Consider the following 17791-nt stretch of genomic DNA (forward strand, 5'->3'; position numbering starts at 1 on the left):
TATAATTAATAGGTGTCAAAAGATGCCATGATATTTATCTTTGAATTATTTATTAATATTGTAATAATATCATACTTATATAGTAATATATAAACTAATAAAATTTCCCATCTTTATTTGACAAATAAAAATATTATTTATCTCAATATCTCATAATTTTAACTAACATATTATAATTATATAATGAAATTACAATTAATTTAAAATATACATTGTAAAATTAACTATCTGATTAGTTACAGACTTACAGTAAATTATATTTATATAATATTACTATAATAGCATTTACATTAAATACATTTTGAACACATATTTTGTTAGATTGTATATAAACAATGTCAATAAATATTTTGATTGGGATTTTAAGTAGGTAAAACATAATAGGTACTTATTGTTGATGATATTAACTATGTTTTTTCAATTAATACTTAATAATTGTATCTGCCAATTGATTTAACTTCAGAAAAAAATTATACACGTATTTAAAGCATGCATACTATACGAGTAAGTAATTGTTTTACATATAATTCCAATTTATTTAATATTTAATTACATTTTGAACAAAACTGCACGTTTCATATTTTATTCGTAAATATAAGTTAGTATTATTACTTATTGCTCTCTTTGTACAAGTCATATTCATTAATGTTAAATAACTGCTGTCAATTTTTACTAAATGCAATATACGAAGAAGATCATACGAATAGCCCCGAGGGCCGAGAGCCAAAAACCTTGAAAATATCCAGGACTGGTAATATGGTAATATTACTTAGACCTGTATATAAATTATCCATAATAATCATTATAATACATGAGCAGTTCCCTACTTCATTTAAAATCACCTATACAGCTATTATCACTACACTATATATAAAAGACCGAAAGTTACACTAAAGTTAGTAGTTACAATTTACAATCAGCCTAGACACCAACACCACTGTACGAGAAAATCTTCATCATGAAGTCTTCATATTACGTGAGTGTCATTTTTGACGAAAGATTCCTTTAAACCGTTTATAACATTCTTATATTATTAAAATACGGTTTTTTTTTTTTTTTTTTGTTTAGTTAGCATTGGTATTATTTGTGACTGTAGTGACAGCCACCGATGACTCCAGGAGTAAAAAAGAAGCTATTTACAATCCTTATGGACAAATCACAGGTAAGCGTATTATCTTTCAATATGCCTAATGGCTAAAATTTGTTTACTGTGGAATGTAGCCATGTAGGATTATACTATTAAAGGTATAGGATTAATCCGATTGTATCTTACCGTATAGCAAATACCAAATTTATGAAATTAGGAAAAGAATAAAAACCAATATATATTTAAATACTAAGTTTTCTAAACATATATTTTGATAAATTACAATTTTAAAGCTATAGTTTATGCATCGTGACTAATGATATTAAGATACTATACCTAAGTATATTATATACTGTTTCACTGTATATTTATATTTCTGTCAGTAACTTTTTTTTATTTATATTTTTTATACATTTTTGAGAATTATTACAGTATCAGAAAGTCACAATTATTATAATAATATTTATAGTAGATTAATAGAGGCTTAATTTAACTTAAAAAATAAATAATATTTGAATTTCATAATCATCTGAGACGAAAACGATCAATCTTTAGAACTATAGATTTGTAATCTGTTAGATATGTGAATATTTTTTAAGTTGAATTTATAATTGCCATTTAGTATTCAAATACAGTTACGTATGCTTGGAAAAAACGGGTAGTAAAGTATTAGTATATTATACTTGGATGGGCGTATATAAAGAATAATGATGAGATGAAACACAGAAATCATAGTAGGTAAGAGTAAAAATTAAAATTAAATACATTTCATTTTATTTTTAAAAAAAAACAACATAACTTTTGATAAATGTATAAAACTATAGAATATTAGAGATTTATTATAAAATAAATATTCTATATAAGTACTTGATAAATGATCTAATAATATTATTATTTATATTTTAATATGCTTATTGTGGTAATGACGACGTTATAAAATTGTGAATATTTAACAGGTTATAAAAGAATTATTTCCAATAATTATACCAAAAATATTATACGTTATATTTTTAATCATAAAAAAAAAAAAATCTTATTTGCCTAAATATTATGAACTTAAGCATTAAACACTTACCTTAATAGTGTGAATAAACTTATTTTACAGTTGTATGTGATGTATAATAGTACATTAGTACCTACCTATACATGCTAGTGATATACGTTTATTGTTTACATACTATTTATACAATTCATATAAATAAATAATTACCTATATAAAATCGTTAAATCATATGAAACTAGATTTATTTATGTTTCATTTTCCGGTCATTCGTTATAAATTAACTCATCGTATTTAGACATTTTTTTAAAAAAATAATAAAAAATAATTAATAGTTAGGCATGTATGTAATAACCACATGATTTTACTAAAGACCATTCAAACATTTAAATTTTAAATGGATGTAAAATCATGAGAACAAATATTATTACAATTTTTTTTAAATATTATAATTACCTAAGTTAATTTAATTATATTAAATTTCTTTTGCCATGTATTATTATTATTTGCACTTACTAACTATCTAGTAAAAAAATATAATAAAATCTATAAGCCTACCGTTAGGTTAGGTTAATATCTTAACCCTACTTGATAGAATAGTGCATATCAATCCAGTGAAATGATAACTCCAAAAAATTGGTTTCGTTATAGTTTTTAAAAATGTGAATGATCAAAAAAATAATTTGAGAAAAATTTAGCGAACAAATCGTTTCCGATGATAAATTTAATAAACTTTAATGGACAGTAAATATTATATAGTATCAATGATGTATAGACAAATGTGTATATTTATGTTATAAGATTTGGCAGTGGTGGTTTTTAGAAGGGCAATGTTCCCATAAAATTTGTATATTATCATCAATTCCTTTAATACGTAAATAGATAGGTAATAAATATTAAAAAATAAGGACATTACAAACAGACAATAGACAACAGTCAATAGGTATTCAAAAAATGTAAAAAAAAACTGGAATAAGACGCTTAGACAATTTTTGTCAGTAAGCCGAAAGTATTTTTTTATCGCGTTTTACTAAAGTACTGAATTATGACGAATCCCTTCTCCCTTCACACCAGCTGAAGAGCTATATGACATAAGCACCAAAACCGCAAAAATGACATAATATTTGCGCCTAAATTAATATTTTATATATTTTATATAAGAAGCTATTTAAAAATATTTTAAATTGTCAAAAATCGTTAAAAAATCATATACATATATATTATATATATATAAAAATAATTATAATTTTAACAAATAGATTGATTTGTTAATCCAACTTTTTTCACGTATTATTTACGACTATTTCACCGTCCTGATATTTCTGACATTTAACAATTATTTTTTCGTGAAATACCCGAAAGTTTTTCAATGATACAGTTCTAAATTTAATATCTGTTATTTAATATATTATTATTATAGTAACCATGGCGCAAAAAGGTACTTAGAATTTTGGCGCTTTCGTACAATACTACTTTTTTTCTTATCTCATTTTGCAGGTACTTATGTCTGTCCTGAGGTTTGGTGACTTCTTATATTATACTGATTTTATTAAAACTCGTTGGCTTTGGTTCGATCGGGGCAAGTCGTATTTTCGTCGTTTCGTTTCCCCTACGGGTTCTAACCCCGTAGAACCGTTACCGTTTACCGGCAATACAGAATCGCACGTGCTGGACCGTATTGAATCCAATAATATACTTCTATCTCGATTTTTATAATACGATAAAATAACGTTGCGGAAATTCGTTTTATCGTCTATACTATACGTGTTAACGATCGCGCCGATGCAGAGCGGCGTACGCAGTTTAATAATATAATAATAATATAACGTCGTCGTTCGAGCCTGTAAATATAACGTAACGCGCGTGGTGAGATGTGTTACGGGCGCTCAAGTTTCGATAAAAAAAAAAAAAATAAACATAAAAACCGCGATCGGACCATGACTGTTCGACGATAATTAATATTACGACTTGGCCAGGTAATGTAGAAATCGATTATGACGGCATATGATTCGAGGGATCGGAGACCGATGTGGTTAAATAATAATAATGTCGCGCGTATAAATCGCGCTAAAACGTCAAACGTAAAAAAAAAAACCTAACCGTTTTACCGGAGATTAATTTTATACGGCTACGCGAAATCGAGAGAACATCGTTGAATATCGTTGATTTGAATTCACTCTGAAACACGCCGTCTTTATATAGGTATATACCTCTGCACGTCTTGTTGGTTTTCTCGACCAAATGCGTTTGTGTCGCGCAATCGAATTAAAAAAAAAACGCTAAAGCCTATACACGACTACCACGTTTATTGCCTGTTTATATATTAAAATATTTAAATTGCTATTTGTCAAAAAGTTTTGACTTTTGCCGCGTAGAGATTAAACGCGCACTGTTCGGAATTTCGAATGATTATATTATGGTAAACGCCGTACGTCTGAACGAACGACGTGCCAGATGTCCTTTTGAAAAATCGCAGCAGTCGCGCGCGATTTAACGACTTTTTCGACGTCGTACAAACGGCGGAACTGCTATCGAAGCCTGTCGTTGTACGATATTATAATGTACTGTTTTTTTTTTTGGCTTCACAGACGCGAACAAGTACTTAGGCGCTGCCGTCCCGGCCAACATTTACAACAACAACTATCATCAACAACAACTGCCGTACAACGGCTATCAACCGGCGGCTTATCCGGCGTACAACCAGCTGCAGTACTACCAACAACAACCGTACCAGCGTGTCGGAGCGTATCCTTACAACGGCGGCACAGGTTACAACCAGTACAACAACTACTATCCTTACAGCGGCGGTTTCCAGCAGTACCCGTACAACTTTAACCAACAGTACCCGTACAACGTCGTCAACCAACAGTACCCGCAGCAGTACGGCGCTTACCAGCAACAGTACGGCGCCTACCAGCAACAGTACCCGTACAACTACGGTTACCAGAACGCGTACGGCCGTCTGCAGAACCCGTTCTTCGGCTACAACAACAACAACTACAACGGGTACAACGTCAATCAGGTGATCCGCCAGGCGCCCGCTTACCCGAGCGCCGGTGCTCAGCCCGTCAACCCGCCGGTGCCGCATCCGTTCTATCACGTTCCAGGGACGTACTATCCGACCACGATCGAAGCGAACAAACCGACAGTGGCACCCGTCGCCGCGCCGGTAGAACCGCCGAAAAAACCGTAAAATCGACGACCGAAAACCTCACGAATATCATTTTATAATCACTAAACGTCACATTAATTATTACTAAGCGTACGCGAGTAACGAAATAATTATTATGATAATAGTGCTAGGAAACGGAAGCGAAATAAACGTATAAAGCAAATTATAATATTATATTATTATTATTGTAATATTATGTAAAACAATGCCGCGAAATTATTATTATTGTATTATGCACTTACGAAAATAAATACATCACTCACAGAGCAAAACAGTATATTGTGCTACTGCAGTGATCGTTTTAAATCAGACGTTTTTTCTTCTTCTTTTTTTTTTTTTTTACCAAACCCCTAACATTGTAATATTATGAAAAAGTGTAATAACGATATTGCTGTCGAGATCAGCCTCGTTAATCACTCCCCGGCGGTGTTACCAGACAAACGATTTGAACCACTTTAAATAATAAATAATGCGTAACTACCCGACAATCGTATAGCTATAATCGCCGACCTGGTAAACTTAGGATATGAAACTATGGATATAATAGTATATAGGTGTATAGATAAATATCACTTTTAGAGTTATCGGTAAACGAGCTTTATATTTTGGGTAATTTTTTTTTTTAACGAATACAGCTAACAAGTATTTAAGTATGTACAAACCACAAAAACTATACATAAAAAAAAAAATTCAATTTAATTCTATCTATAAAATATAAAAGAAAAAATGTTCAAATCCTTTTAAGATCCATTAAGAAATTACACTGAATATACAATTATTGTGTCTATATAATATGACGTATTCTGTGAACGTTTTACCGATGGTTAAATAAGATTTGTGTCTACTAGAATATCATAGATAGTATATATAAATATATAAATATATATATATATATATATATATACTTCAATAACTCTGATTTAAACTTTGATTGCAAATTTGATTAATTCTTTTCATATATAAAAAGTTATAACATTTTTCACTTTCTAAATTTTCTCGAATGATTTTATTTTAGTTTCATCGGGGCCCTCTTCATCGAAAGGTTCACTCATTTCTGCTAACCTATGCTCTTCTACGTCGTCTTCGACTTCTTGATGAAACGGTTTTTCGGTCTCAATTTCTACATCTTCATTCTCTAGACTTTCTGCCACCTCATAATTATTATTAGGAGTAATCAACGGCATTTGTGGTCCGTAATAATAGTTCATAGAATTAGTAGGAATCGGGGCATAATACAATAGTCGTTTATGATGAGGCTTCTTCGGATTAGGGTGGTGACAGTGTTCCTTTTTATGTTTTTTTTTTGGTTTTTTTGGCTTGTGTTTCTTATGAACTTTAGGATCACATGGCTTACATGGTTTGTGTTTTGGCATCGAAGGTTGGTGAGGGTTATGTGGATACAGCGGCTTGTGTGGATGTAGTGGATGATGTGGATGCGATGGCTTGTGTGGATGTGGTGGCTTATGTGGAAGCAGTGGTTTATGTGGATATGGGGGTTTATGTGGATGTTTTCGAGGTATCCAATGAACAGGTACTTGACGGGCTATTACAATAGGATGGTGCCGATTTCTGACAATTATACTCAAATCTCTCATAGGTCGTATTATTCTCATAGGAGGGCGACCTTGCTGGTCGCTTATTGGGTCTAGGGATTTATTGCGTTCTTTTGGTTTCAACGAGATTATCGACACCTCCTTTACTTTTTTAACTTGCTCGAAATCTTCATTATCATCTTTAGCGTCTTTATTTTTTTCGGGTTCGTTAAGTCTTTCGAATGAATCCATCTCTTCCGGTTCATTTAGTTGTTCTGGATTTTCTGGTTCTCCGTAATCAACAATATCAGGATCTTGAAGTTGTTTAGACTTTGATTTTGATGAATCTGTAGGCATCCATGTGTCAGATACCTCAGTTATGAATTCATCTGGGGAATCTTGTTCTGACTCTTTAAGTCCATAACTTCGAGAGCTTAGATCGTCAGGACTTTCAATTGATGTTGTAGGCAAATTCCGGTTTGTGCTGTTTTGTTTGTTGTACTCGTCGTTTAATCTTCGGCCGCACGCTAGTGCTGATAACCAGAATAAAGCCAACTGTAAAACATGTCAATATGATATTTATGATAGATATTATATCTAATAGGTAAGTAAACACTAAAGAGTAATACATATAATCACACAACGATTACAACAGAATAAGTGTTATTCCGTGTTGTTGAAAAACAAATTGTATTTTTTTTTTTACAAATATTGAAGGATTAAAAATATAATAGTTGCATAAAATACTCGATTTAAAAATTAACTGTAAAGTATTTAATATATACAATTTTATTGCTTTTTATAAAGAACAATTTTTAACTAAGTATATAAAATTATAAACAAATAACAATCAACTAAGGAAATAAGTATAAAATGTTTAATGGATTACTTTTTTTTACTACATAATGCTATATAATTGGGTAAATTATTAAATTATAATGATAAAAGTCGAAAATATTTTCATGTCGATTTTATAAAAAAAAATAATAAAACAACATTTATCTTTACTTAAATAATTTCTAGTATTATTATGCAACGTTTATAAGTATTTCTAATAGAATTAGGCAACCAATTATAAAAACACGTGTAAGCGTATGGAAAACCTAGTTCAAATAAAAGCCATAGAAGCTGTGTAGATTGGTATTCACAATCAGTAATAATAATAATAATAATAATAATAATAATATTATATTGTAGTGATACGTTTTTTTAAAAATTAAATAAATATTTATGTAGGTATATTATGTTACTTTATCGTCGTTTTATCAAATTATTTTAAGTAACTATTTAAGAAATGTATTTTTTAAATGATTAACTGATCATTATCTTAATGACATTATAATTCTTAGTTTCATACAAAAATCTAAAATATTATTCTTATATTTTTTACTTACCAATCGTTTTGTATCCATCGCAATACGCAGTATTCATGACGACAATTCGATTCCAATTAGGATGCACATGATGCTTTTGACACAAACACCGTTTGTAAACTGTCATTTTGATCAACGAATAAATCCTCAACATATGCCCGCTGTATTCCACCTCCGCTGAATGAAATGAACCGTGTCACACTAATTATACAAAGTTTTGGTTTTTGGTTTTGGTTTGTTTTTACACACGGATTTCTCAATATTATGTCACGTTATTGGTCGCTCGCTATCGTGACTATGACGTTTTGGTTGCATTTATTCTTGTACCGGAAAAAAAAAATCAATAACAAGTGATATAACTCAGTAGCACTGGTAATCGGAACGAAATGGCGATCGTTTTAATTACAGGAAATTGTGAAATCGTTCACTGGACGATGATATGAAAATAAGGGCACGTTGTCGGTGAAGAATCATTTACCGAGTATAGTGGATACCTATTTTCAGGTCACGGTCAATAGTGGATATTCACTTGGGTTATATGCCCGGTTAACTGTGAAAACGAGAGTCTTTAAAGAAAACTGAAATCGATACAAGACAGTCATTAGTTATTAGAGAATACCAATTAATAGTGTGTACAAATGGATGTTTTAATGGAAACAAAAATGTTGAGTTTTAACTACATTATTTTATAGTGACGTCAAAAGTAACATGAATGTCGAGCAAACACACTTTGTGTGTTGGTATACGTATGGTTTTTTTTTCATATCGAAACCATTTACGCAATGAATACTACTACTCTTTCTTAAAATATACTTATGAATATAGAGTACTCAATACAATTGTAAAATATATACATTAAAAGTGAATAAAAACTCGAAAACTTTAAACTTCTAAAACGTTTTTTTTACCACAAATGCATATGGCTTGAACCAAACTAAAAATAAACATTTTTTATACCATCGAAAGTTATTACAAAAAAACTTTTATAATTTAAATTTAACTTATTTTAATACATGATACGAGATTACAACCTCACAAAAAAAAAAAAAAAAATGTAAAAACTTTTTGGTGTAACAATAATATAATAATTATATTTTTATGAAACATATTTTGTATATATTCCTAAATATTACATATAATATTAAATAAAATGTATAATTTATTTATGTGTATCGATAAGCATTAGTTTTCTTTTAATTTTATAACTACAAAATAGTAAATTCATTGATTCATACGTTCTACATTTCAATGTTTATAATATTTGTATACATCATGCAGAGTTCTATGATTTATTATTAATTACTATAATATTTGTAATAGTATTTTAATGAATGTAGTCTTTATTGATGCCAATATTTTATGATGTAAAATTGTATTGAACATTATAAATTATACGTTTTAATTTTTACTTTAATAGTATCTTTTAGTTTAAATAAACACTATACTATCATATCAGTAGTGTATCAATAACCGACATAAATTAAGCCATTTTTTATTTTAGATAACTGATCCTGGTCGCTGTCCATAGGTACACTTAAAATAATGCATATTTTCTTATGAATTCGACGAAGTATTAAATTAAGTTAAAGATGTTTCGTCATTGTCTTAGTTAATTTTGTAAACGCATGTTTAGATACTTACAGCGACATTTGCAATTAAATATTATAATATAATACATATGTATATGCATAATATAACATAGTGTACACATAAAAAATTTGTCTTATATTATTTATTATCTATAATGAGTATTATACATACTATAACTATATAAAAAACGAAATAATTAATAATGCCCAATAACATGTGAAAACGATTTGTTTTATTAGTATTTATATTTTATATACACGAATATAATCTACCTATTTTCCATGTTGACGCTTTATTGAGAATATAATAAATAATTATTCATGGATTCTAAGTCCTTTCAATATAGATTTTATTTCATAATAACTATAGGATTGGGCGAAAGACTTTTTCAATTCTTTACAACATCAATATCATTAACATTTGTGGTGATTTATTATTATTAGCTAACCCGAAGAAATTTGTGGTTTAACAGAATTGTATGTAGGTTTAGAATAGGGTTACTGTGGTATTCACGTCCATGTGATCGGAATGTCTTACACGCATCATTTATTTGGATTCCGGTATGAAAAAAAATCAATACATAATATTCTGATGATATTTAATCAATATTATCGTACTTTTCTACGAAACATTAATGCAGGTATTTTGTAAATACTAAAAAAAATTATTATATCAAAATTATTATTTAGCTATTAAATTGTTAAGCTCAGTGTGCATGAGCTTTAATTATTTATTGATTATTCAGAATGTAAAAAATGTATATGATATTATGTATAATAATAATTATATAATGTATATTATTAATTAACTTACAAAATACAATATATTAAATTTCATAATTGTATTATAATATACAATAAAAAAATATTTTATGTAATATTAATGTTTTTATGCTATTTGAAGAGGTTTAAAATTAGATTTTTTAACGGTTAAACCTTAAACTATATAATACCTTAGATTTTCCAGTAGGTATTGATTAAATTTTTGTTAAAAAACTAATAATTAAAAAATTAAAAGGTGTATGAATTTTATTTAACTAATTATTATATAGATTATAGGTACAATTAAATATAATTTTATAAGTTCCTATTTTTTTATTATGGTTAAATGTTTGTGTTCTTAATAAAGACATTAGCTCCAGTTGCAAACTATAAATATAAAATAGTCATTGTTAATCATATACCAATGTTAATATTATAAGATACATAATATTAAGATGTACTTATATTATCATAATATTATGACACTTTAAATAATAATTTTGAAAAATTCGTGTAGTTGCTCCGGTATATACAGTTTACATGTCAAGTGTATCTTTTCTTAGAGTAGGCCACTATATAATGGATGATGTTAAATTTTAATTCAATGATATACATCATTATATACCTACGACGAAAAAGATTCTGTATAGAGACTGTCCGTCAGTGCATTTTTAACGATATTTTATTAAATATTTATGTAACAAATAGTTATTGATTTTTAGTTATACGGTACCTAAGCTCTATATATTATGTATTTGAAAATGTAATATCGTCTACATTTTAATTTACTTAACATTCATAAAACATGAATGCGTATATAATAACTTTTTATTATTATTCCAGTAAGGATAACTAATGGGAGATCGTGTGTAACATTTATAAATCTGTTAATCTTATACAATTCTAAATATTCTTAATTCAAAATTTGTATTATAGTAACTAGGTACATTTAAAGCTGCAGCTTTGAAGCACTTTTTATATGCTAAAATGTGTGTACAGAATTGAGTTATAAAAAAAAAGTTTCTTACCTATTTGTTTTATTAAAAGCAATAAAAATTGTAAAAGAAAAATAAAGATCAATTAAAAAATAAAACACATTGTAAAAATATAATTCATTAATTTTAATGCTTATAAGTTAATATTTTAAGTAGGTACTGATTTAATTTTTTTCAGAAATATTTTTTTCTGAAAACTTCTTTCAAATAATACATTTATCAAACTTTATGTTAATATATGCTATATACACATTGAAAACATTTTTAAGCTACTCTAACATGGTCTTTTAATCACCACAAATTGAGCCAAGTGTTTTTGGATTTGAATATTTAGATTTAGTTTTATAGTGTGCATTATAAATAATGTTATTGCATCAGCTTATATAACCATTTTAGGGTTTAAAAACTATTTGCATAAACAAAACTTTTTTAAGTTTTTTTAAATAAAAACTACTTTTATAATTGTGAATTAATCAAATTTGTCATATCTATTAATTGAATTAAATTACCATCATTTATATTATTTATAAACGTTATGGTAACTTGGAATATTGTATGAGATGTAAACACAAACAATAAATTATAATATAAATATAACCTATTCCCGATACCGCTATATGCTATACGCTATTTATATTTTTTAAATGTAAATTAAATTATAATTGATAAGAAAAAAGAAAAAAAAGTGAAATACCTATAGATAATTAATATTCGCGAGCTTCAACTGTATATACTGTACATTTTTTTATGAAATTGTAATTCTTATTGTTATAAACTTATAAATATAAATTCCATTTTGTGTGCAGTACGTAGATATACGAAAGCAAAACAATGGATGAGTCTACAATTTACTAACTTTCGGTTATGGTATTCAATATTTAATTGATATTATTATAAATTATTTTAATATTATATTATATACTGTGATTTTCTTAGACAACAAATTTTTACATTATTGATAAATAAAGAAAAGGAAGAAAAAAAAAGGTATTTAGTTTACAATTAACTTTAATTGTGTTTTTAGACATACATCTATGTTATGTGTATTATACTTAAATATTAACCACTTACCTCTAAATAATATAATGTTGTACTTACACGTTTAATATTTGTATTTACATAAACTTGAATCGAGATTATGCGGCTATGGTATTGTTTGAGAATCATCTGGTTGACACCACTACCGGAGCATAAATAAGTAACAAAGACGAATTAAACGGCATTCTCGTGAAGCAAAAATAATCCGGAAAACGTGTTCCGGTGTTTACGTGGAAATCGCGACGGTGCAGCGATAACGACAACGACGATGAAAACGTTCTATTATCGTACATCTGTGTGAGTCTTTAAAACCTTACTCGGATGAACGCAAACGATCAATCGAATTGGCCAACGAACCGTTTCGGACGCATCGAACGGCATTGGGATGTTCGTACCAATTCGTACGGCATCAATAACAAATACACGCAGGTACGCTAAGTCACGACCTTGGGCGAATTTTCACCGAGTCCGTGTCGAGGGCACTTCCGGTCTGGGCGTCGGATAAATATCTGTTGATCCGGAGGATTTCAATCAAGTCACTCTCAAGTCTCAAGTCACCACAATGATGTTCCAACGGATCGCAGCTCTCCTGATCGTCGGATGTGGCGCGTCGACCGCGTTCGTCCATTCCTCCAACCAGCAGTCTAGCCATAAATCGGAATCTAGTTACAGCAGCAGTTCTTCACGTAAGTTTTATGTATTTCTAAGTCATTTTTTTTTCTTTTTTTTTTTTTTTTTTATCAGTTAATTTTATTATTTACACGTAAGTTTACCCGAGTTTTCTTTGAACAAAGTATCGTTGACAAACGCGTTCCACCCGTCAGCTGTTGTAGAGCGGTGTAATTTAAATTAATGCTCCACCCCCTTACTAAAGAATTAATATTATTCTCGTGTGACTAATTATAATCCACTTAAATTTGGCCCGACGAATATTTATTAAATTTACATAAACGCTCTAAATGTTCGGTAAAACCTCTTAATATCATACAACGAAAAAAAAATATTCTCATACTCTACTACTTATGTTTTTATAAAATAATAATAATTTGCATATACTATGACTTAATTATTGATCCATTAATTTTACCATTAAAAACATAAAAAAATGAATCCAGATAAACTCTGGATAATTGTGAGTATAAAGTTTGTTGAACTTTGAAAAAGTACTTAAATGCTTATAGTACTAATTGCTAATTATATGACGTGTATCTATATAATATTTTAATTTCTAACATCTGGACGAAATTATTTTGAATTTAACTCAATAGTTTTATGAAGTAATATTATTTGTTAACCTTGTTAGTTATAATTGTATTAAGTTCTTAGTTGTTAATTGAACTTTGAATAATATAATAAATTCTAATAACTTATGTTTTAATTGTAGATCATGGTGGACATTCATACAGTTACGTCAGCCAATCAGCTCAAGGCCCAGGTTATAGTTATAGTTACAGTCACTCGGGTGGCGGATCACCATTATTCTTACCTGAATACGCTTCTGGATATCATTTATACACCCCTCTATTCATTCCATCAATCGACTTTGATATAGATTTTGATTTGGATGATGATCTAGACACCGATTTAGATTTCTATATTGATACAGACTTGGACTTAGACATAGATTTAGATTTCCCAGGAATTGAATACGGACTCGGTTACATTGGAAAATATGGTCACTGGTATAGAAAACCGAAATACGGATTTTCCAAGTTATACAACAGTATCGATTTAGATTTTTGGAATTATGGAGGAAATTACGGATACGATCATTTAGGACCTAGTCTTTATGGGTCACTTAATTTTTTCAAATAATTAAAAATTGTAAATTAGTTATAGTCAAAATAGTAAATTCTACTATTTATTTATTTTTAATACATATTTATTATTTATAATTTAACTATTATGTTAATATGCCATTAGGTATATTACTTGACCCTTTTATAGTTTACATAATAGACATCATGACGATTTGAAATAACTTTATTTGTAAACAAAACTTAAAATAAAGTTGTATTGTTCTATAATACTTTACCATATATTATATCAGTATTAATCATATATTTATGGAACTAATACTATTTGTATTATTATCCTACTAATAATTGTACATCATGCAATAAATATAATATATTATTATGTTTGAAAATAAATATTGTTGTAATTAATTCCATTACAAAATGAATAGGAACATTAACAATTGAAATGCGGTCACGGGAGATACCTAAATCATCTTGCATATTGAAATTTTCGATTGTGTACTGTATTAATATATATTAATGTATAAATATGGAAAATAGTACAATGACTATTACATATGTGTTAAATTTTGAAAATACGAGTGATATTACTACATAAATAGTTTATGTATATTATATATTATTATTTGCAATAATTTGTTTCATTGCGTATTACAGAGGTAATACTACATAATATGTGCAACTTTTTAACTAAGAACACCATTTTATTATCATTGTAAATATTATTGATGGGTCTGTGAGATAATATAAGAAATTGTACCTATACAAATATTATGTTATTTTAATTAACTCGATTGCAAATGTATGCCTTGAATCTAAAGATCATTAATCACAAAATTAATTCTTGTTTTCATTTACTATTATGTCTTCAATTCGCAGAAATTGAAAGTTATCTGAATTTTTTTTTACTTTACATAACCACGATTTTGCAAAATACATCATTTAGAGTATTTCAAAAACGAAATACAAAATACATTTAATGTGGGTACTGAAATTCAAAGTACAAAAAAGTTTTGTTCTGTATAAGTATTTGAAATAAATGATATAATTTAGAAAAATTACATCATTATGTGCACAAAAATGAAAAATCATTAATATGTAGGTATACTTTATAGGTATCGAAAATACTATTCTCTTTTAAAAATATAAATTTTTGATAAAGAATATTACTCTTAATCGTATAAACTGTAAATATAACCGATAGACTAGACACCTGATGGTCGATGGCTTAGTTTGGCGACGGCACGTGTAAGATAAAAGGTACTTAATAGATAAGAACACTTTATGCATATTTTTGTCATTTATAGGAAGCAGAAATGTATTGAGAAAAAATATTGTTAAGATTGTTATTATTTTGTTAAGTACTTAATGAAATGCAGAAAGTGTGCAATTTATCATCGGTTTTAAGTTATTCTTTGTTTTGTATTTTTTAAATATACTAATTACAATAGACAATAGTACAAAATATATTAAATTAAAATATTATCAATCCTGTTTATATTATGATATAGATATATAGTCATATTAATATATAGATAAATAAAAACAAAATCATAATATTACTCATTACATTTAATTATACAAACCATGATAAAATACTAAATCGTATCATAACATCATCTATTCTATTATAAAAAATAATTTGTTAAGTTTTAATTGATGCTATATATGATTCTTAACTCTGAGTTGATCAATTGTACTTAGTTATGTCATATTATTTGAATAAACTAACGAAAAAAAATTACATTCAAATGTTGACAAAATTAAGTACTTAAATGTAAAATTACGATTTCTAAATAAAAATTTCAAAAAGTTTAAATTACTAGGCATATCTTAAAGGATTATTTAAATAGAGTCGATACACGCATTATTTTTTTTTTATATACTTCCAAATACTCACTAAACTTGCGTACATGACAAAATATGAATTTATCCGGCAGTCGATGTAGAAAGGATAACTCCACACATGCATTAGCATAGTATATAATCATACAAAGCGGCCACTTATTGAAATGAATCGTTTTATACGTATTATTATTCAATTAAAAGAAATTGCATTAATACCTATTATAATATTCACCAAGCACAATAGTTACTTTTAATTCCTAGAGCGATGTTTGACAAAAATCATGCCTAAAAAGAGCTGTAATTATTAGTAAATACTTTAGGCTATCTCTAAATAATCATAAATGGATTAACGTGTAATATCGACTGATCGTGTACACGCATAATGTACATATTATAAACGAAATGGTATTATAATATGGCTTATTAGTAATTACACAACAAATAAAATTTCATGGTCAAAACTGTACATTTTCTAAACCATAAGTGATGTTAGGTACTTGAATTTAAAATATTACAATATATTATTAGTTAAATAATTTATTTGTTAAAATATATCAATATGTCATAATTCATTATTTATTTTATCACTTATATGTTGTATTAAAAAGCTATTGATTGCTTATTGAACCAAAATCATTCAAAAATACTGTAAATTGTTTTTAAGCATTAAGCAATAATTTTAATAATTTATTTATTTGTAATAAATATATACACTGAAAATCAAACCCAAATTAAAATTAAAAATAAATAAATAAATGTAACCATACAAAAATTTAAAAACACATGTCGATAACATTTTGATGAAAAATATAATAAACATCAAGTTTGAAACATTCCTATGGTTGCGATTAGTCATAACTCCTGTATTCGGAATATAAACCAATATAGCTTTTAATATAGATACCTACATTTATTTTATGTTTAATATGTACAATAATTATGAAATTTTATATTTTGAAAATAGCCACAAAAAATAATATTTGAACTTCAAAAGTTTTTAAATTAAATAAACAAAAATAATTAGACATCTTTGAAGATAAAAATATTTAAGATCCTATTAGGTAATCAAACTTCTCAAATTATAACTATTTTTTACTTAAACATTTTTTTCTTTCTAAGCAAAAGCAGTTATTAAAAAAAATGAATTTTTACAAAAATCAATAGATTTTACTCTTCTTCGTTTTGTTTACAATTTTCCTGAAATAAATAGAAAATTTTATTCTACAATTTTTAACATACCTAGTTAATTGAATTTTCATATATTTCTATTTCTATTATAATCTAAGAATAAAGGGGTTCTAATTAGATACAAAATAAGTTTTGAACAATTCCAGATCGATTTAACGTACAGTCAGATTATGTTCTAGGCGGATCGTAAAGGTGGGATAGGTTAGTTATGATGTAAGTACATCAACTGCAGTCACCTATATTATTCGCAGGTTTCTTATGAACGAATTCCTTAAATTTAATACGCCTTGACAGCGCGTACTTAAAATAAATTGTACTTAAGCATTATCATTGATTATAAATAATAGCGTTTATTTACACTGAATGACATAATATATATTATGTGTGAGTACCTATGTATTGTACAATGTACATATAGGTTTTTAAAATCTTAGTAAAACTTCTGTA

General features: G+C 27.5%; 3 protein-coding genes across 3 annotated transcripts; 2 read left to right on the forward strand and 1 right to left on the reverse strand.

Moving 5' to 3' along the window:
• Positions 1-812: 812 nt before the first annotated feature.
• LOC114130529 (uncharacterized protein PFA0635c-like) lies at positions 813-5570 on the forward strand. The gene is made up of 3 exons (XM_050197418.1): positions 813-976; positions 1069-1162; positions 4676-5570. Exons 1-3 carry the CDS (start codon positions 959-961, stop codon positions 5278-5280), a joined length of 717 nt encoding a protein of 238 aa, XP_050053375.1. The 5' UTR covers positions 813-958; the 3' UTR covers positions 5281-5570.
• Positions 5328-9057, reverse strand: LOC114130527 (sporozoite surface protein 2-like). The gene is made up of 2 exons (XM_050197417.1): positions 8186-9057; positions 5328-7346 (listed from the first exon to the last, which is right to left on the reverse strand). The coding sequence occupies exons 1-2, from the start codon at positions 8201-8203 to the stop codon at positions 6246-6248; spliced, it is 1119 nt and encodes a 372-aa protein (XP_050053374.1). The 5' UTR covers positions 8204-9057; the 3' UTR covers positions 5328-6245.
• Positions 9058-12539: 3482 nt separating this feature from the next.
• On the forward strand, positions 12540-15062 carry LOC114130528 (uncharacterized). Its single transcript, XM_027995518.2, has 2 exons — positions 12540-13234; positions 13933-15062. The coding sequence occupies exons 1-2, from the start codon at positions 13111-13113 to the stop codon at positions 14361-14363; spliced, it is 555 nt and encodes a 184-aa protein (XP_027851319.1). The 5' UTR covers positions 12540-13110; the 3' UTR covers positions 14364-15062.
• The last annotated feature ends 2729 nt before the right edge of the window (positions 15063-17791 follow it).

This window comes from Aphis gossypii, chromosome 1 (genome assembly GCF_020184175.1).
Source record: "Aphis gossypii isolate Hap1 chromosome 1, ASM2018417v2, whole genome shotgun sequence".
In the NCBI taxonomy this organism is placed as follows: domain Eukaryota; kingdom Metazoa; phylum Arthropoda; class Insecta; order Hemiptera; family Aphididae; genus Aphis; species Aphis gossypii.